General features: G+C 36.3%; 1 protein-coding gene across 2 annotated transcripts; it reads left to right on the top strand.

Annotated features, from left to right (window-relative positions):
- The first annotated feature begins 8 nt into the window (after nucleotides 1-8).
- Nucleotides 9-22,720, top strand: maco1b (macoilin 1b). 2 transcript variants are annotated; one of them, XM_077196895.1, is made up of 11 exons: nucleotides 9-150; nucleotides 5,351-5,492; nucleotides 6,721-6,847; nucleotides 8,461-8,584; nucleotides 9,206-9,384; nucleotides 14,678-15,251; nucleotides 17,993-18,151; nucleotides 18,247-18,429; nucleotides 19,435-19,555; nucleotides 19,664-19,838; nucleotides 20,572-22,720. In XM_077196895.1, the coding sequence occupies exons 1-11, from the start codon at nucleotides 71-73 to the stop codon at nucleotides 20,772-20,774; spliced, it is 2,067 nt and encodes a 688-aa protein (XP_077053010.1). In that variant the 5' UTR covers nucleotides 9-70; the 3' UTR covers nucleotides 20,775-22,720. The 2 variants fall into 2 exon arrangements, with proteins under 2 accessions (XP_077053010.1, XP_077053009.1); XM_077196894.1 differs by having other exon boundaries at nucleotides 14,675-15,251.
- The last annotated feature ends 274 nt before the right edge of the window (nucleotides 22,721-22,994 follow it).

The raw sequence follows: 22,994 nt of genomic DNA, 5'->3' as shown, positions 1-22,994 counted from the left end.
CATCCGAATAAGACAGAACCCTGGACCATACTGCTGTACGTATTAAAAAGCCCGATTTAAGGGGGCGAGGATGAAGCGGCGCAATGCGGACTGCAGCAAGCTCCGACGGCCCTTAAAACGGAACCGAATCACCGAGGGGATCTACGGCAGGTACGATTCAGACCTTACGACGGAACCGTTATCTTTCCCGAGCTGTAGGAAAGACCCAGATTTCGCCTTTTATTATGGTCTAAGACCCCATAGAGAGACGGTAAATCGTTTAGCTCAACTGAGCTAACGTTACAGTCAACAAAGCTGGCCGTAGGTAGACAGTCGTTTCCGCAGAAATGAATAAGCTGCCGTAGGCCTCATCATAACAGCGATGCGCTTTAAAAGAAAGAAACCCGCGAAACCCTCTAGCGAGGGCTCGAGACTCCACCGTTAGAGTCAGTAAGTGTCAATCATCAGAATGATTGACGTGACAGCAGCACCTTCAGTCTGTCGGTATCCGCAACCAAGGCAATGTTTTGATTTTATCTGGCAAGACCGTAAGAAGAATAACCGTAATTTAATCTGCAAAATTTCAAATGTAAAGTGGCACAAAAAGCGTGAAGTTTATTCAAATAGTGGTCTCTAAGAGACAGCTGCAGTTTTTGTTGTTGTTGAAATCCCCGAGACACCAAATTACTCAATAAGTTAGCATTATTTTTTCCTCAGTCAAAAGAAATTCTAAAAACTGTCCCGGTCATCCCAATTTCTAAGTTACTAAAAATTTTCCATTCATCAATTGGTGTAAGAAACCTTTATATGTGCCAGAAATCACAGTATATCTACGTTAGTAATTTGTTTTCCTTTTAGGAATTATATGTTTAAATCTGTGAAACACAAAAGGAGATGTTAGGCATGTTAGTTCACTTTCACCGCTTTTTATTTTTATTATATATATATATATATATATATATATATATATATATATATATATTTTTTTTTTTTTTTTTTTTTTTTTTACATACGTTCTTCCAGAAAATATTAGGAATTTATTTATTTTTTGAGTATAGTATTCTTTATTAAATCCTACAATTTTCATAGTTTGTTGGTCTTAGTGGTTGTGTAAGGTTTGTCAGGGAGCATCTGACTTATCAATCAAAAGTGATGTTGTAAGAGTTTTTTGCCCAACAGTATTGAATGTTTCATATATTATCAGTAGCCATAATCTTTCATATAATAGTTTCAATCTCTATCCATGAAGTAGGAGTCATGTTGTTTACATGAGACATCAGTGTGATAAGAGGTCATAGGACTCTTTGTCAATTGTGTAAAGCAAGATGTCAGTAAAGTGTTGGCTATTAGATGGCAGCAATTTACAGATAATTACGTTGCGGGTATGAATTTGCTTTGAAACTGTTTAAAGTGGTGGTTTTCTTCAAACAGAGAAACCACAGTTTCAACCAAACAGTCATTAAAGCCAAGTAGATTCATAATGGCAAAAGTAAAAAAAAAACAGTAAGAAGATAGATAAAAAATAATCAAGGCATGTTTTCCCACACAATTTTCAAGAAAATAACACAAGGAATGATTAAATTTTATCATTTTCATCTAACCAATGAACTTAATCAACAATGCACTAATAAACATCAATTTTTACCTCCACATATTCTTTTTAACAAGTGTTTGAAGCATGTGAAAAATACCACATAAATGCATATACTTACATTAAATTGTTGAATCAAGTTTTTAGTTGATTTATTTACAGCTTGAACTGATTCACAAAATGAATTGAATTTACAAACTATATCCTTGTCTTAATGCACAGTCCTTGCCAGCAAAATAATTGCAGATATATATGATAGTTTGTGCCGCAGATGACGCCGTTAAACCCTACGATTTACTCACAGTGGGTAAATATCTGGCACTATCCCTGCCATTAAAGAAGGTTGCCAGACTTCACCCATTATCAGTCATCTGTTATTCTGCTTGATGTTCGGCATGTTTGACTCTCTAATTTAGTGGTTCTAGAGCTTAAATTCAGTCATAATGCCAACATTTCAAATTTTGACATAATGTTCCATCTGGGAAATATGTCGGTTGGGGTTTATATGGAAATAATTTTTTCCCCAAAACAATTTCCCTTAAAGGGATAGTTTACCCAAAAATGAAAATTCTGTCATTAATTCCCCTCATGTCGCTCCAAAACTGTGAGAATTTCATCATCTTGAAACCCAAATGAAGATCTTTTTGATGAAATCTGAGAGCTTTCTGTCCCTCCATTGACAGCTCTGCCACTACCACATTAATGCTTCAAAAAGTTCATAAAGAGATTGTGAAACTAATCCATATGAATTGAGTGGTTTTATCCAAATTTTTCTTAAGAGTTTCGATCGCCATATATGACAAACTGATTGAATTTAGGCTATTATGCACATATAAATATTGTTCAGTGAATGATAAGTTGTGTATGCTAGTTGCGTAGCTGTCAATGGAGGGACAGAAAGCTCTCAGATTTCATCAAAAAGTTATTTCATCACTTAATTTGTGTTCCAAAGATGAATGAAAGTGTTAGGGGTTTGGAACGACATGAGGGCGAGTAATTGATCACTGAATTTTCATTTGTGGGTAAACTAATCCTTTAAGTACAGGGAACTACACTAACATTTTCCACTGGTGGCACTTGCGCTACTAACTTTTTCAGTTACTAGCGCAAAACATGATTTGGTCGCACAAATTATTTATATAGTAAGCCGCTCTGGATAATAATGACCAATAGTGAAACTGTATTGCATACAGATGTGCTTTTTATTTTACTCTCCATCTTTTAAAACACATGCCTTCTTGTTTTCTTTAAAAATGGTTGGGATAGATTTACTGCAATAGAAAATACAGTAGCCTACACAATAAAGTGCTAAATTAATTTCTTTTGGATTTCACCATGCTATGGTTGGCACAGATGGGCAGACTTCTGAACTCTTAAGGAAAAGTAAAATAAATATAATATGTCATTGTGAAGCTTCAATGATTCGTGTTTGAATTGTTTTGACGCAGTTACAAATTTGGACAGTCCTGCAATTGAAGGCCCACAGAATTTACAGTAGGGCTGCACGATATTGGTAAAAAAATGACATTGCGATATTTGATTTTTCTGCGATATATATTGCGATATAAAAACAATTTCACCAGATGACTTGAATAGCTCTACTTGGAAAGAATGAATCATTCTAGAATGACTCTTGAGTTCAGTGTTGGACAGATCAGTTGTTATTTTAACCATTCATTAAAGTGAATCGGTTCAAATGAGTAAGTTCGCGAATCGGACGTGTCATTAACGGACCACGGCACACGTTGTGTGATTATCCAGGCAGTTTAGGACATCGCACAAGATTTGTCTCAACACAGAAAACATTTCATCACCAGATAGATTTTTTGTTTTGTTTATTGAAAGAGTGGTTTATGCCATCTGAATGTGTGGAAAGCTTTTCAGAGAAGATGAGGCAACGTTATTTTAGCACAATTCACAACCAGTGGTAGTTCAGAAAAAAAAAAACTTCGGTCTTCCGACCTTTTACCATCGTGTATTCTCAAAGATATTCAGTCAACTCAATTCATTATTATGAGCGAGGGAGGGAGAGAGAGCGCGCGCGCGACTGGGGCTTTCACTCTCTCTGCTCGTTCTCTCAGTTAAACAAGCGCGAATCCGCGAAGCCAACTTGATGTGTTGAATGCTCAGAGCGCGTTATAAAACGTATTCTTAAAATACACATTTCTGTTTTAATAAATGCTCATAGTAAATCATAGCATATTGCCTAAAACATTAGGTAGGTACAAAAATAATCAAACGGTGATACATTTGCGACCCATTAAAAATTAGGGTCGCAATGGCATTTCAAAAGGTCGCATATGCGACCATTTTGGTCGCAGTGTAGTTCCCTGAAGTAATAGATTTGGTCCTAACTGTGTATATAAGTACTTTGTGATACTAGAATATGAACCAAATAATGTTTATGTGAAGATCATACAATTTGGTGCTTTGTTTAAAATCAAAATGAAATATTCATCTATTTATTCGGTAACACTTTATTTTACAGTGTCCTTGTTACATATGTTACATGTACTTACCATAGTAATAACAGTAAATTATGCATAATTACATGGAACAAACCCTCAACCAAATTCTATTCCTACCCTAACTCTATAGTAAGTACATGTAGTTAATTATTATTACTCAGTAATTAAATATATAATTACACTGTAACAATGACACCTTAAAATAAAGTGTAACCATTTATTCCCGTGGAATAAAAAAAAATCTCAAATCTTTCATCAATTTCTGTAAATCATTATTTGTTTTTAGTTTTTTTTGTCCTGTTTACATGTGTAATATGTGTTGCATATGAAGTCTTTGTTTTGGATCTGTAAACTTTGATGACATAATCTGTGAAGATGAATCTGTAACACCTGTTATCTTTGTTTGCTATCTGATTCGTGTTTTCGCTTTCCTCAGTGAGTTGGAAATGAACAAGTATGTCATCAGCCCAGATCTTCCGGTCCAGTGACTGCTTATTTTTACCTTGCATTAACACAATTATCTCTGTCATCAGTACACATTTAATAGCGTATTCAGCGCCTGTATGAGCAGCAGAGAAATAAGTCATAATCATTTCAGACAAAAGAGCTGCAATATTCTACTGTTTTCTACAAAAACGGAAGTCATTTGCTTTGAGGTGTATGATTTTACAAATTTCTATGATGACAAAATTCATTGAAATTAATCAAACTTACCAACAGTAACAGCTCTGAAGGCTCTATTAAAGTATCTAGATGATTTCTTATTGTTATAATTATTGTTGATTTTATGGTTTTATCTTAGTTTTTTATGCTTTATATTTTTAAAAGTTTTTCTTTGTATATACCTTGCAGCACTTTAACCTGTATTCTATGTACGAAAAAAATGCAATTCAAATCAAAATTATTATTTTAAAAGGAATTATTAGAAAATTGGTCTAAAGACACAGTCTTAAAAAGCACATTTAAAATCATGATATTCACAGTGTTGCTTAATTACACATTATCTGCATTTCTACATCTGGAGATGGTTTTGGACATCTCGTCCTTACATAAAACAGAATCCACTTCATTTACTACACGCTGCATTGGAGAAAACCAAACAGTGATTCACGTCCTCCCCCACCTACCCATGGTTCATTGGTTTGGATTTACTGCTGGAGCTCATGATGGAGTTGCTTTACATGCCTCTATGTCCACTGGCTCTGAGAGGCCACATGTGGGGTCTCATTCAAAGAGATCTAGGGGGTTGAAATTTATAAATGGATGGATGATTTAGTGTTTGTTTAATAATATCTCTTTCTCTCTGTCTCAGTACATTCCTGTACCTGAAGTTTCTGGTGGTCTGGGCGCTGGTGCTGCTGGCAGACTTTGTGCTGGAGTTCCGCTTCGAGTACCTCTGGCCTTTCTGGCTTTTCATTCGCAGTGTTTACGACTCCTTCAGATATCAGGGCCTGGTGAGTATTTTTGTGTGAGATAAGCTTTTCATCCATATGATGGGACTACATAAACAAAGGAATCAATTGCTCCCCATCATGTTGTCTCCACCAAAAATCTGATGATTGTTTAGCAAAATGTCGGAGGTTCTGTTTTCTGTACAAAGAAAATGCATGGTGATTCATACTGCTTATAAGCTCCAAAACAGACCCAAAAAATTCTGAATAATTTTCAGGTGAACTGATTTTTTTTAAATCAACTGCTACATAGCCTATTATATATTGTAAAAATAAATAATAATACAAAAATAAAAATGTATGCATATCTTTTTTTTTAATCCATCACTTTAAAACGTACATGTTATTGTTTGTATTATGTCTCTTAAATTATGAAAAATGCATAATATTTATAAAATTCTGTTTAGAGCCCTATTTGGACGGGACTAATTTATGTTGAGTGGCTTTTTATAATAAATAAGTGAGCAGAGAAATCTAGACAAGTATCTTACACTTACATGACACTGATATTATAATGGGCAGTCTTCGCTGTTTCCGCGATTTAGCTCAATTTATTAATCGTATGTTTTTTTTTTTTTGTCGGATACCATCCATATTGAAACTAAATTAAAGCATGCCAAAGATTGGTGTGCAAATGGTAGCTCAGCTAGCCTAGGTCAAAACACATGAGGAGAAGCGTTAGGATAATACAATCAACAATCACCGATATTTGCATTCGGACGTCAGATTTCTCAAAGGACCGTTGAGTTTGTCAAAAAACAGTAGGTAATTTGCCCTAGAATTTTTACAGAGGTTGTGTGAGAAAAACACAGACTTGGCCGATTCGGACGGGATTAAATCACAATGTCTGTGAAGCACGAATTTCTCTAACAACCCCCCTGGAAAACTAGTTCGAATAGGGTTTAGGGTTGTTTATATGATGTTTTGTATGTCTCACAGCAGGACTCTAGAATATAATGCCATAATATAGCCTATTTCGTTCTCAAGCAAAGCACCGCCAAAAATATGAATGCCGGAATAAATAGCAAGGAGACATTTTAATTACTTAATAAGCTAGTGTTTTCTGAGTCTGTGTCGGCTGCAAAGATGGAAAAATGATGGGCGACTAAGCCTCTCCTATTCAACTATTAGGGGGCTGCCCTACTACCCAAATGCTGAAGGGGGACTGTAAATTGACATGTCATGCCAGTTGCACATGTGATGATCCGATGCATCTCTTTGTGTGTTTCAGGCTTTCTCAGTGTTTTTTGTGTGTGTGGCATTCACATCAGACATTATATGTCTGCTGTTCATCCCAGTGCAATGGCTGTTCTTTGCAGCCAGCACATATGTGTGGGTACAGTACGTCTGGCACACAGGTAAGAGCCAAACACCTGTTCATATCACATGTTCACCCTGCCATCAATGTTCTGGTATTTTTCGTTTTAATGTTTCTGAAGTCTAACATCAAGCTTACAGTTGATTGGTCTGTGGTTAGTGAACATTCATGACTTGACAGTTTTGACATTTCCATTATAGACAACCTCAAGCCAACTTGTCCACAATGTCAGTCTGGTTTGTTGTAGACACACCCATCTCTGGTTTTTCTAATCCTCTTTGTAAAGATGGGCTAAAAAATATTTTACATCAGTTTTGGTAGCTGCTACCTCAGTTTGGACACAACAATTCTTATGCATGCATCCATTGGCAAACCCCAATGTGAGGATCATTCCCATTCTGTTGTGAGCTTTTGTTGTCAACACATTGTTTATTCTCTCTTTATAACATGCACACACACTGTGACCTTACAGCTGTAAGCTTGTTTATTTCTGCCAGTGTGACTGAGCAGCTCTGGATCTTGGTGTCAACAAAGTATTTGCTTCAAATAGGGTTGCACGATTAATCATATCGCAATTGTGATGTCAAGCCTTGGCGATTATATGAATAAAAATGCTGCGATTTTATGAAATAAGTAAATTTTGGCTGTCAGCGTTAACGCATGCAATACATTTTTATCCAGTTTAACGCGTTAAAATATTTAACGCAATTAACACAGCATCCGTTTATTTTTGTCATCCTTGGGCTAGTTTTACATTATATGATCCTGCTCTTATTCATGCAAATGCTTTTAAACCATTCATGTGCGACAAGACAAAAGACAAGACACAATTATTCCAAAATTTCCGTTTTGTCGAGTATCTTAATAACATAAGAGCAGTCTTATGATGAACGTGAAGAGTTGTGAGAGAATGAGGCGCATGTGTGATCAGCGTCTCTGTAAGCAACGGCTGGTCTTAAAGAGACAGCAGCCAATAAAGCTCTCTGTCAGTATAGTTAATCAAAGAACAAAGGGAACAGAGAAAATTACTCACTGCTCTTGACTAAAGAACTGTTATAGCTTTAATAAGGATTAGTCTATATTTAATTTATAATTTATGCAGTGCAGACTGTATGATAACTTTATTAAATTTAGGTATATGTCATAGGGCTACCTGTTAGACAGTAAGGGCACAGCTAAATATGACATTTATTTTTTACTATTGTACCGTTGAGACAAATAACAAGTTTGCAGTAATGTAAAGATGTCAATATTAAATTTTGTAAAAAAATATTATTTTAATTTGAAAACATTGCATTTAGTTGTTGTTTCTATTTTGAGTTGAGAAATGCACATTTCAACATTATCACTACTCAGTGTGTGCATTTTACTTGAGAACCAAGCAAGTTGACTCATGAAACCATTTGTTTATTATATCGCTATCGCATTATTGACCTCAATAATCGCAAAATGAAATTTTCCCCAAAATCGTGCAGCCCTTGCTTCAAATGACTCGCTCAAATTCACCCATAGTATGTGCGTTAAACCTTGTGGGTTTGTTCAATTAATTTGTGCTGTTCATGATGTTATTATTATTACTCTCTACTCACTGTTGTCAGCTGAAGTTTTAAGCACATGTTGAATTAACCACTGTAATCTCTTGTCTCTCGACAGAACGAGGGGTCTGCCTCCCCACTGTGTCGCTATGGATACTTTTTGTTTATATTGAGGCAGCTATCAGATTTAAAGATTTGAAACACTTCCACGTGGACTTGTGTCGTCCATTTGCAGCGCACTGGTACGTCATTTTCCCAAATCCACACTTGCGCTGACCAATCTAACGCTTCCATTGATTGTGAGAAAGTTTCTGCTTTATATGTCCAGTGTCCTCAAAACCATTTCAGAACGTGTTGGTCATGTTTTTATTACTGTAAGTGATCATATGTGATATGTTTCACTGCTGCTGAGAGCACTGTAGAGCAGACAGTCTGGAATTGAATTTACATCAATAATTGTCCTGTGTTTGACATGATCAGAAATAGTGACGCACTGAAATTCCAGCAACTGAAAATAATAGGCCAAAATAGTTTCGGAGGGCTGAAATCATTGACGAAACATTCAGAGCTCTAATTGTGCATTTTTACTGTGTCAGTGTCTATTTTGTGCAAACAATGTGGATAAGCTACAATAGGTAAAGATGTCAGCAGTGTAGACGCACTTCACCGTGACCAAAATGATGCTAAAACACCCATATATAAAATGTATTCAGCTGAAATATCAAGAGGTGGATTGTTGCAGAAGATCTTTCCTAAGACTGATTCTTTACCTTTTGAACGCTACACCATAAACCGCATACAGATTTGCTTTTTACCCCAACAATGCTAATCATTTGATGTACTATTTATTTTTATGTTCACAGTATTGGGTACCCGGTGGTAACGCTGGGCTTTGGTTTTAAGAGTTATGTAAGTTATAAGATGCGTCTACGAAAACAGAAGGAAGTGCAAAAAGAGAATGAATTTTACATGCAGCTGCTGCAGCAAGCACTACCTCCAGAACAACAGCTCATACAGAGACAAGAGAGAGAAGCAGAGGAAGGTAAGGACTGAGGGATGATCTTGTGTAGCTTTGCATCTTGTGTCTTGACGGAATAGTTCACCCAAACTAGTGCTGGGCAATTGACCGTTTTAATTTGGTGCAGGGTCCGAAATGAACACCCGCTAAGCGCCAAATGCGGGTAGATTTTCCGTTTGGCAAGTAAATCTCAAAAGGCTATCCGCCACACTGGCGGGTGAATGTTCATACCAAAATAGTAATTTAATAATGTTTATTACAATTGCATTTTGTAATGTTATAAAATATCTGGCATGATGACTCTTAGGGATGCTCATTTCGTATAATTTTCCCGACCGACAACCGCCCGTCATTATCCGATTATTAACCGTTAACTGATAAGATTATAATATCGAATTGGCATTAAATTAAAATAAAGTTAATGAATGTCTGCAACCCGTTAAAAATACAAAATAAAATGATCACAGGTTTATTTTAACATGCAAACAGCAGCATGCAGAACAGATCAACAACAGAACCTGGATTCACATCAAATTTTCACGGACCTGCAGCATTTCTGACAGTGACAACAGAGAAAAACAGAATTAAATAATATATCTAAAAAACCTAAAATAGACCTACAATAAATATATTTTTTTTACTTAAATAATTAATAAATTAAGATAACAAAAAGAAAACACTGAATCAGTTTGAAGCTTTGAAAAAACAGCTTTTTTTCATCAGATTACGTTCTTTTCATCAAATAAAAATAGCAGGCCTACCTCAATCCACAGCTTGTCTAGTTTTACTTAAAAAAAAAAAAAGTAACATGTCTACACAATGTAGGGTTAGTCTGGGTCTCCGATGGCACAGATTTCCCGGGAATACAGAGATAAGGTCTCGCTAGAGTGGCCAACTTCGGAAAGCGCCTTTAATTTGCTTGTGGATGTTTGCTTCACAAATGATATTGCATTGTACTTGCCCTAGGCCTACTGCTTTATTTTAATACCGCGTAGCATATTTTGCAAGTAACTACGTCGCCCTTTCTATCGAAATGGTCCCAGACAGAAGCTACTTCTTTTCGCTTGTTTTGCTTTATTTTGCTTGCTCAGCGAAATATGTCTTTAGGCGCGTGTGTTTGCGTGTGTCGACGCACCCCGTGACAAATACAGGCTATGTACTGTTTTTTTTTTACCATGCAGCAAACAAACAAAAAAGCTATATATATATATATATATATAATTATTATTATTCATTTATTATTTTACTTTTAAACCGTTTAACTGATAGTATTAATCGGTAGAAATTTTTACTTTCGGTAAAGTATCTGATAGTTTTACAAAACCTTCAAATGTACTGTTATGAGCAATAGTTCCATGCTCACATCTTCCATGTTTTACTATTTGCTGCTCTGTTTTAACTTCTATGTACTCTTATTCATTCAACATGATACCTTATCTCAATTAAATGTACTGAAATGAATGTATATGTGACACAAAAAGGCTGTTTATTATTTTGGCCAGTAAAAATATGCTTGGCTGGTGGATTTTTTCATCTACCAGTCCAGTCCCCGTGGCAGATGAGCCTAAAAGTTAATTTCGGACCCTGATTTGGTGTAGGATATGCATTTTTCCAATACTGGAATACTGGTGCATGGCTGAAATAATTGCTGTATCTATTCAGTGGCCAAAAAGAGTCAATGGATTAAGATGCATTAATGGAGGAGCCCTATTAAATGCATACCTTTCTTACTAATGGTTCTTGCATTATGATAACACTATTAATAGCCCACACTAACTCTCTTCAACAGGGAAATATGTAATATAGAGCCCTATAATGGAAAAGGTGGATGTAATCTCGGAATCCAGTAAAAAAAATATATATATATATATATATATGTGTATATATATATATATATATTTGTATAAAATTTTGTATAAATAATATATAATTTTTGTGGAATATTACACAATCTTTTTTCCATATTTTAATTTTCAGAACACCTGTTGTGCTGCACTTTGCCACAAAATTAAAAAGGAATTGTTATATTTTTATTTGATTACATTTTAAAAGATAAATTAAATTAAAGTTCCATAGAATATTTGTTTACCACCGTCTTTGAAAGTAAATTTGGCTAACACTTTAGTTTAGGGTCCAATTCCCACTATTAACTAGTTCTTTATTAGCATTCATATTACTAAGATATTGGCTGTTTATTATAAAACACATATTAATGTTTATTCTGCATGACCATATTCTACATTCCTTAATCCTGGCCAATACCTAAACTTAACAACTATCTTACTTACTATTATCAAAGAGTGTAGAAGAACAAGAGGCGAAACTCAATAGAACGTTCCATTGCAACAAACGCGCCCAGCAGCAGCGCTACGCTTCCTCCATTTTGGGGTGAAAGCGACTCGGCGGTCCACTAGTGTTGATGTGTCGTACGCGAAAGAGCCGCTCTAAAAGCCGATTCTTTGAAAAGAGCCGGATATCAGCTGCTTTGTAATTTTTTTTTAATTTTTTTTAAGTACATTAAAGATTAAATCCAAACTGAATGAAGACAACACAGAATAACGTACAATCACTAGACTTTTAACAGTTTATTTCACAGACTTAGACAAGTTTTCTACTTTTTTCCCACAAAACCTTTAGTATTAGCATTACAAACACTGAATTAATACCAACATATAAAAGTAAGAATAGGACATATCAGATAATTGGGAATGTTGGACAATAGTTAAATATAACAGCAATAGAATAGCTTTACAGTCAACTGTTTATTTTTTATTTTTTTTGCAGTAGCTACTATCTTATATTAATGACCGTTAAAGCAAGACTATGTAAACAAAAAAACACAGCCACTGTCCATCATCTTCTATAAGATCATCATGTTTGTAGCATGATCCAGGGGATTACCCATACAGAAATGTTATATGTCAATATAAGTAAATTACATATATAGCCTAATGTCAGTGCCTATGTATGTCTGCTGCCTATATGAGAATTAGGGCTGGGTACCGAGTTCGGTACTTTTTAGGTACCGACCGAATTGCCTCGATACTACCGAGTATCGAAACATGTCTTGTTTTTCGGTACCAAGTTTCGGTACCTAAGTGGTTAATCTCGTCAACGTCAGTGAAACAATAAGCATGCAGCATGATTGGCTGTGGCGGAAAAACACTAGTTTACGCGGCTGCCTAGAGACGTGGCTCGTCGCACGTGAGGCTGTAGTGTGTGTGTGTGTGTGTGTGTGTGTAAGCGTCCCAACCCAGATAGATAGAAAATATGTGGAAATGATCAAAAGTGTACCTACCTATGACAGAAGGCAACACGGTAAATCATAAGAAAAGCGCACAGAATACACTTAAGAGTAGAAAGTTTATCCGTCTTCGACTACAAGAACTGGAGCGCGTCACAAATGAACCGAAACTCAGCGTATAGGATACTTGCCTCACAGACATGAGGAATAGTCCTATATACGGTCAAAATATATCTATTTTTAAACGAAACAATTCGAAATAAATAGTTTGATTACCAAATCCATAAAGGCGCGCCCGCACGTTCACTACTGCAGGAATGACGAGTCAGCATCGCAATAATCATCTTTGCTGCCAACACACTGTAAACACTTGTTCATTAATAAACAATTAAAATATCTCCTTTCTATCGTTTCCCGACACATCCAGAATCATTAGGCTACTTTCGCCAGTGCTTTGCGGCAAGCTTCATGTGTGCTGAGCGCGAGGCATATATCTCTATATTTAATTCAATTCACATTTATTATAGCATTTTTCACAATACATATCGTTTCAAAGTAGCTTTACAGAAAATGCATGTGTCTAAATTACAATTTAGAGTGATCTGTTATCAGAGGTGACTGTGTGTAATGCATTTCAATTAATTTTTTATTCAGTTTCATTGTTAAACAATGCATTAAGAAAAATTAGCTAATTGAAGTAAAGAATACATGTTGTTAAATGATTAGGAAACAGAAAACTTTAGCATTGGTGCTTTTTTACATACTCAAAATATGTGTAAAAAAGTCAACAAACTGACTGAAAAAATTAGTTTTTTTTTTTTTTAGGTATTGTTATATTGTTAAAACTGGTTTCATAAAATTGGTATTGAAAAAAGTATCGATCAGGAACCGGTATCGAAGTCAAGGTATCGGTATCGGTATCGAAAATTTTGTTATGATACCCAGCCCTAATGAGAATATATGCAAAATTCATATAAAACACAGACATATATGAAACAATATAGCAAAAATGGCCGTTTTCATGTAAGTGCCGTATATTTTCCCGTATATGCACATAAACGTTAAATATATGTAGCCTATAGACGCATATATGTATATATGCATATATGTACTTATTTCAATGCATCAGCATCACATGCATGTATGTTTACACACACTTATTAAATATGTGGGAAACAAATATGTATGTCACATATTTATACTTAATGTTGTCCATATATGCGAGAAACCAATACTATACTGTAATATATGCAGATATTATGGTATCATATAGATGAACTCAAATATTTTCTTCACATGTTTGGACACATAAATGTTCACATATGTTGCAGGCATAGGCTATATTTTGTTCTCAGATAAGTCAAATATATGTATAGATACATTTCATGCTATTTAAAATATAAGTACATATATGGCCATATATATTACATTTTTGTATGGGTAAAACGTACAAAATATATTTCAGGGCTAGTGGAGTTGGTAACTAATAATAGTAATAAATGTGTGAAGTTGCATAAAATGGAAATGCTCAATAAAATAAGAAAAAACTACCTCAAATGTGTATTTAATGATTGGATTAACTGTTATCTGTGCTGTTGTCCATTGACTCCAGTTGGAATTTTCACCCCAAAATGGCGGCCGCGCTACCGAAGCGCCACCTAGTGGCTGTTTCCAAAAAATTATCAGAGTTTCGCCTCTTGTTCTTCTATACTCTTTGCTATTATTAAGCAGTAAATAGGATTTTATTGAGGCAAAAGTCATAGTTAATAGCTAGTAGTGAGAACTGGACCCTAAACAAAAGGGTGACCTAAATTTGTATATGACATGTTTTTATATTCTATCTACTCCTGACAGTAAAAATAAGCCACTATAAATAATTGTATAATGAATAAGTACCAGTCATGAAAATAAATGATTAAAACCATTATATACCATAAAATAAACAGCCGTGAGAAAATTATGAAAGTGTTCATTGTTGCAGTGGCATGAGGCTGAGTACATATTGACAGATTTTTCTGTTTTGTATAAACTATTAATTTTAAGTCTTTCTTGCTCTTTCACTTTCAAAAGCAGCAGCAGCTAAAGGCATTCAAGATGTAGACTCTCCAGCAGTGGCACAGAACGGCTCGGCGGGCGGTAAAAAGCCCTCATCCAACACGTTACCAGAGCTGGAATACAGAGAGAAAGAACGAGGCAAAAACGAGTCCAAAAAGCAACACAACCACAACCACAACCATCACAGCAACACCAGCAGCATCTTACCGTCAGTGGACAGTAAAGCTCAGGAGATGGAGTACATGGAGAACCACGTGAACAGTAAGAGACTGAGCAGCTCAGATCTGCTGGGCAGCACTGAGAACCTGCTGAAAGATGAACACTCTTCATCATCCTCCTCTTCTTCCTCCTCCAACTGCAACAAAAATTACAAAAATGCCAGCGGAGGGGGAGGGAGCTCCTCGCCCCGGGGACACGGAACAGCCAACGGCAGCGTGCCATCCTCCTCCGGGCCTTCGTCATCCTCCTCTTCCTCGAGTAAGGGGGACAGAAAACAGAAGTGCGGAGGAGGGAAGAACGCAACATCGCACAGAGACCCTGTGGAAAACTGCATTCCCAACAATCAGCTGAGCAAACCCGACGCGCTCGTCAGGTTAGACTCGCACACATCATCTGTCTCAAATTTGGGACTTCTGTGAAAACACTAGGGTTGTGTGAAAACACTACACACTAGCAAGCATGTTTTGTAATGTTTTTCCCTACACTTCGCTGTCAATATAAAGCATTAAGCTTTCTCACTAAGCCAAAAAAATCAAGTCAGACTGCTTTCAGTGAGAAAGAAATCTGTTCTCATTGATTTGGAACTTTATTTATTTATTTATTTCACTTTTGTTTTGTTGAGGTGTGAATCCATTTACCATTTTAGTTGTCAAGAGTCATTTCAATAGGAATCTACGCATTTTGGAATTTCACTCCAGGGTGAAAGATTTCCCAATGCATATTTTGCACGGGGTTCAAGTAGAGGTGGGCGATATAGGAAACATATCACATGACGATTCATGATTTTCTCATGTTGGTTTTACTGTTTTACAAGTGACTGTGCAGCACAGCGACACTAATTTCCTTATTTTAAAAATGTAGCTTTACAAGGTAATAAAATATAAAGAAAAAAGAATGACAGACCATTTAGGCCAAAGTAGGGGTGGGCAAAGATGAAAATATTTATTTCATTATTTTATCTTCGTTATTATAAATTAGAACAAATATGCACTTTACAAATACATTAGAATATACAAATAAAGTAAACAATTCTTTAGTTTTTCTCAAAAGGTGTATTTAACAGTAGTATTCAAGTAAGAAAATGAGTAAACAAATGTAAAAATAAAACACTACAAAGACTGCACTGTATAAATTACATTTACACTGATTATTTTTAAAGGTACTGAAGTTATTTAGTGAAGAGTAGTAAGTGATTTTCTCTGTCTTTTGCTGTTTGATTAACATTAATGTCTGACAGCAGCTGAATGCATAGATCTAACAGAGACACGCATCTGGTTTTCTCCCAACTGTTTAGGTTCACTTAAGACACAACCGACTATTTTTATGTAAACCTTGTTGTGTATATGACAGCTTAGCAGTGTATTAGTTCACCCACTGCTTGACAGGTGTCCGTTCGCTTCGGGTGTACGTGCCTTAGAAAAGAGCATTTGAGAACAGTGTGCGAATAAAATGTTTAAGCGGCAGGCTTTAAAACGCAGGCAAATAATACACTTTCATGATTGTGTTATCATGATTGTGTGTGATCATGATTGTGTTTTCACAGTATGTGGGGACTAGGGATGGCTCGATACCACAATTTTGGCTTAGGTACGATACCAGAACCTAATACCTCGGTATCGATACTAAATCGATACCACAGATAAAAATTTAAAAAAAACAGTCTCAAAATTTAAGTGACACTTAAAAAACACTGCTTGAAACTCTCCACTACCAAATATGCTAAGAAAAGGTATCAAAATGTAAAATAAAATAATAATAATTCAGTCAGGGAACATACATTAGGTTAAATTTTGATTTTGAAAAAAAACCCTGAGATTATAAAATTAAAATAGGTTAATATCTATAATAATAGATTAACATATAATAATAATAGAATAATGAAATGACATGTAAACCATTAGCTGTCATGCATCAACAGAGAATTATCAACATTTATTCATCTTGGTTTGGTTACTGTTTGGGTTCATATTAGTTTAATGCATTGCTAAACATGTATTAGTATATTTAATTTTCTAGGTCATTTAATTACTGATTGATATAGATTAATAAATGTTATAATACGGTTAGGTCAGGTTACCTAATGAATGTTGACAAATGTAGCTTAATTGTAATATTAGTAATATTCATATTACTACTATCACTCTCTCTCGGCTTATTCCTCTAGGGGTCGCCACAGCGGCACTAATATGCCATTCATTTTACTATCACTAATACTAAAATTAATATCATTCAAATTTTTATTCTTTATTCATTCAAATTCAATTAATATATGTTTGTTTGAAAATGCAAAAATGATGAGACCTTAACTTAATTGGTTCTAGCCTGCCATGCAAGCAGATTTGAGCTTTCGTGTTTACCGTATCATATATAATTGATAAGCTCTTACGTATGTGCGCTGTTCAGTGTTCATTAAAAGTCTAAATTAAATCAGTTGAATGATGGACTAACCTGTCGATCTCTGAACTCTTTGAACAAGTCAGGATGAGCAACTGACAAGTCAAGTTCTTAGGCAGATTTGATGTGTTGCCTCCCCGTTTGCAGAGTGGTGCATTGAGATCTGTTTTTTACTTGTCTCATTACTTTTGTAGGCAAAGTAATGCCTTATTTCACTCATATTGCTCTCTCTATTTATTAATTTCGGGCGTGTAGAAATTCGAATGAGCTTCGTTTGATCAATTGTGTTCCTCTATTGTCGCCGTTTGCTGGTTTCGCATGGCCCGCGGCAGTTTAGGTAGCGCACTGCCGCCTAGCGGTGAACTTCGAAACAGCAGCGCATCAAATACCGAATTGAACAAAATTAGGATATTGTACCGTTTCAAATATAATATATACCGGCATTTTTGCAGTACCGGTATACCGCGCATCCCTAGTGGGGACAGACGCTGTCTATGTATGTAGCCTAATAGGTTTTGAGTAAAGGTCGACCGATATGGGTTTTTCTCTGGTCGGCGATGGCCGATATATGATTGATGCTGATATGTTTGGCTGCCAAAAATCGATTTGCCAAAATTCGGCCCGATTAATCGGTCGGCCTCTAGTTTTGAGATGCAGACCTTTTCTCTGATTCATGTTTATTATAATAACCCCTTAATGGTCTGTGTATATGTGTGTTAGGCTGGAGCAGGATGTTAAGAAGCTGAAGGCAGATCTGCAGGCAAGCCGACAGACCGAACAGGATCTGCGCAGTCAGTTGGGCTCTCTGGGCAGCTCTGAACGCAGCATACGCTCTGAACTCGGGCAACTGCGTCAAGAGAACGAACTACTGCAAAACAAGTGAGACATCCCTCTTTGAGTTTGCTCCATAAGAGTGTGCACAAAAGCCAGGGGACTGTATCTGTATTAATGCAAACTGTTGTGTGTATGTTCAGACTTCATAACGCTGTGCAGGCGAAGCAGAAGGACAAGCAGACAGTGGGACAGCTGGAGAAGCGTCTGAAGGCAGAACAAGACGCTCGTGCTGCAGCAGAGAAACTGTTAGCAGAGGAAAAGAAACGCAAGAAGCTGGAGGAGGCCACGGCGGCCCGTGCAGTCGCTCTCGCTGCTGCAACCAGGTGCTTCCCATCATTCCACTGTTTCATTTCATAACATCCAATCCGTAATATATGTAACCCTCATGCATTCCATTCTCCTTTCCATGTCATTATACACTACTGTTCAAAGGTTTGGAGTCTTTGGAGTTTGGAATTTTTTTTTAATTAAGAAATTAATACTTTTTACTGTTCAGCAAGGATGCATTAAATTTATCAAAAGAGACAGTGAAGTCTTTCATTCTTACAAAAAATACACATTTCAAATAAATAATGTTCTTTTGAACTTAATATTCTAAAAATCCTAATCGAATGGAATGTGTAATATACAGTACACTACCGTTCAAAAGTTTGGGGTCGGCAAGATTTTTGAAAGAAGTTTCTTATAATCACCAAGGCTGCATTTCTTTGATCGAAAATAGAGTAAAAACTTTGATATTGTAATGTGTGTTAGTATTATAATAATTAAAAACAACTGTTTGAATGTAGTTCCTATAAAATAAAATAAATACAGCCTATATTTATAAATAAAGGCAAATCTTTATTTTCAGCATCATTACTCCAGTCTTCGGTGTCACATGATCCTTCAGAAATCATTGTTTATTTCTAATTCAGTATTTTTGTGGAAACCATGATACTTTTTTGTCAGGATTGTTTTTAAATAGAATAGAAAGTTCAAAAAAATTAATTTGAAATAGAAATCTTTCGTAACATTATAAATATCGGTTGCTGTCAAACTGCTGATCATTTTTGCTTAAAGTATTAAATTCTTTAAAAAAAATCTTGTTGACTCCAAAGTTTTGAACGGTAGTGTACATGCATAACTATTTCATAATAATTTCCACTCCATTGTTTTTTCATTCTGTTTTTTTCAGACTGTTTTTATAGCTTTGCCATCATTCTGTCTGTTTCTCAAATGATTTTCCTTTTTCCCTTGTCAGTTCTGTCTTGTTTTATTTTATTTCATTTCTATACAACTTTTTTGTGTGTATGTGAACTAATGTGCATCTGCATTTGTGTGTGTGTCAGAGGTGAGTGCACAGAGTCTCTGAGGAGGAAGATTTCTGAGCTGGAGACAGAGTGTAAGAAACTCACGCTTGACATCAAGGTGAAAGAAGATCAAATCAGAGAGCTGGAGCTCAAAGTTCAAGTGAGGAGATTTTATTTGCTCTAAATCTCTTTCAAAGTCTGATTCTTCTGGAAATGCAGAAAAAGTACTAAAATAGACATTTAATGTCTCCTCCTTCTGTCTGTCTAGGAACTACATAAATATAAGGAAAACGAGAAGGACACAGAGGTTCTGATGTCAGCGCTGTCAGCGATGCAGGATAAAACCCAGCACCTGGAAAACAGCCTCAGTGCTGAGACCCGAATTAAGCTGGACCTCTTCTCTGCCCTCGGAGATGCTAAGAGACAGCTGGAGATTGCACAAGGTTTGCATTACGCCCTGTCCAGAGAACTCAAAGATTAGCTTTTAAATTTGGGCACCACTTTATATTGTAGCTAAAAACAGGCGTGAAGGAAAATTGTCATCATTTATTCAGCCACTTGTCATGAAAACCCATTAAACGTTTTTTCTTTCTAGAAATTCTTGTAAGAATTACAAATTTTCATTTGAGAAGAACTACAGTACCATTCAGAAATTTGGGATCAGTAAGATTTTGATACATATACCGGTAATCAAAAAGGACACATTGAATTGATCAAAAGTGAGAGTAAAAATTTCTATTTAAAATAAATGCTGTTCTTTTGAACTTTCTATTCGTCAAAGAATCCTCAGTTTCCTCAAAAATATGAAGAACCACAACTGTTTTTAACATTGATAATAATCGGACATGTTTCTTGAGCAGCAAATCATCATATTAGAATGATATTTGAAGGATCGTGTGACACTGAAGACTGGAATAATAATGCCGAAAATTCACCTTTGCATTTGTTTAAAAATATTTAAATGGAAAACAAATATTTTATATTATATGATATTACTGTTTTTACTGTATTTTGATAAAATAAATGCAGCCTTGGTGAGACGCATTTCTAAAAACAAAACAAAAATCTTACCATCTCAAACGTTTTGAATGGTGGTGTATGTATTTATAGAATACATCATTCCCAATCATGGAAAACCACTAAAAGTTGTTCCCGTCTGGATTTGTGTTGTTTTAGGTCAGATTCTGCAGAAAGACCAGGAGATTAAAGACCTGAAGCAGAAGATAGCAGAGGTGATGGCCGTCATGCCCAGTGTGGTGTATTCAGCAGATACGGGCACCATGACCCCCGTCACGCCCCACTACTCCTCCAAGTTCATGGACACTAGTCCATCAGGACTGGACCCCAACGCATCGGTTTACCAGCCCCTGAAAAAATGAATGCTTGTTTCCCACCACAACAGACCTCCAATCATTCTTGCAATCACAGACACACACGCGCACACACACATACACACACACATGGTCTTCTCTGGTTGTTTTTTCCCTCCATAAGCCCAGATTCAGATTCATCTTTGGCATGTCTGTGGCTCAAATTGCTTTTTTGTTTTTGTTTTTTTCGTCTTCTAATACTACAGCTTCTTGCCTGGTCAGAAGGATATTGTATTGTGTGACTGTATTTGTTGTAGTAAAAATACAAAAGACAAAAAAGAAGACTTTTAAGGGACATCACACATTGAGCAGGAAACTGCCGTTTCTTTTCTCTTGTAAATGTCTGGAAACCTCACAGAAGTTTGTGAGTATCTTCCCTCAGTCCATTCAGAGACCGCCCTCCTGGATTTCGGCCTTGATTTTAACTGTTTTGTTTTTTGGGGGGAGGGAGGGCTGTGTGCAAAGCAGGGCAAGTGTAAGATCCGTTGTCCCAGGTGCTCTACCCCATATCAGAGGCAAGAAGATTTTTACTCAAGTATGTCACCATCTAATATGACAAGAATGTAACGCAATGTTCAAACAACAAAACGTCTCCAACGAACGTCCCAGAAACAATGCTACAATTCTCATGCAAAACATCTTTTAGGAGTCGTATGACGAACCGAAGCTTAATCTGTGGATTTCTGTTCAGTTCTTCCTCCTGGTACAAAGTGACGAACTGTGCGTCATAAACACAGTCCAGCTGCGTAATTAGCCAATTACAGATAATCAGTGCCTTCGTATGGGACCTCATTAATGGAACAGAAAGATCTCTTCCCTCCCTCTACCACGTCATGCCTCAAACACATATTTTTTTGGTCACCACGTTACCAGGCAACCTTTTGCTAACGGATCACCAGCCCATTGGCGCGACGACTCTGCTCCTGTTTTGGTCCGCGCTTGTGAATCAATTCGGTCATTTGTTTACATTTATTTATTTATCCGGCGTGGCATTAATGCACTGTTGACTTAACGAGCTTGCAAGGGAATATGTCAAGTATGGAAACGCAGGATACTTTCCCCTCCTGGTTTTCTTTATTGTATTGATTGACCATCTTTCAGTATCAGACAGAAGCTAGTGTAGTCCAGTGCCAATTAAAGTAGTAGGACTGCAATTTTGTTGAAAGAGAAAAGTGTTTCAGATCCATCAGGTTACTGGCTGGTCCAATGATCGGAAGCTAGAGGAGTGTATTATTATTATTATGAATATGATTATTATTATATAGTTTGTATTGTTTTCAGGGAAAAATACTTGGTTGTGCCACTTGATGGCGCTGCTGCTTTCAGAAAGTTTGGCGACTTTAAACCTGTTACACTCGTGAAAGGGTTTTCATTGGGCCAACATCACACCTGCTGTGTAAAGGATCCAGATCCAGATGTCATCTATGTCTGCTAAGAATGAAGTATTATCGGGCTAAAGGGAGAATGTCCTGGGCCGACCCACCTTTTGGAAAAAACATCAGATTTGTGTTAATACGAATAGATTTTGCCAACCGGAGGAAGGCAGTTCCTCCAAACGGTCTCCAGCGAGTTCTGGTGCGGGTTGTTTCAGAAGGAGAGATGGTCACTGTGTTAGTTTGGTTAATGATTGGTGGAAGGGGGGCATTGGGGGGGGGGGGGGCTGTTTCGGGGGGGTTAGCCAGAGTCAGTGCTATGTGGTATTGTAGTGCTCTGAGACGGTTGTTGTTTTGGTGTCTGTGAGTTTTAATTTTTTTTATTTTTTATTATGATGTGATGGAGGAAGTGGTAATGTTTGCGATGTCCAAGTGGTTTAAACGAAAGGGGGGGGACAGTTGCTTTGTTTTCTTTGCCCGCTGTCACTTCTCGCTTTCTGTCTGTTGTTCAGCCAGGCCTCGGCTGCACTCGTTGTGAGGTCTCTGTGAGGTTTCAAGTAATAAAACATTTTTTTTCTGGCACCTGAATTTCTCTTGTGATTTGTCCGTTGATTGTTGTTGCTTGTTATTGCTTGCGTGCACAACATTATATGTGGGTCACCATATATCAGGTGTTCTGATAGCAAAGAAAAATAAATTAAAATGATCATATTCAATATAATTGGGGTTAGTTAAAGCTGAGGAGAGGGTTAATTCAGTAAAAATGAGAAACAATTGTTTTGTTCTGAATGCCATGATTTCATCTACATGAATTTAAAACTTTATAAGAGTTCAAATTAAATATATATATATATAT

This window comes from Siphateles boraxobius, unplaced genomic scaffold (assembly GCF_051911475.1).
Source record: "Siphateles boraxobius isolate OS27281-9 unplaced genomic scaffold, OSU_SipBor_1 37, whole genome shotgun sequence".
Lineage (NCBI taxonomy): Eukaryota > Metazoa > Chordata > Actinopteri > Cypriniformes > Leuciscidae > Siphateles > Siphateles boraxobius.
The sequence above is the reverse complement of the archived record's forward strand: the minus strand, read 5'-3'. Positions and strand labels throughout refer to the sequence as shown.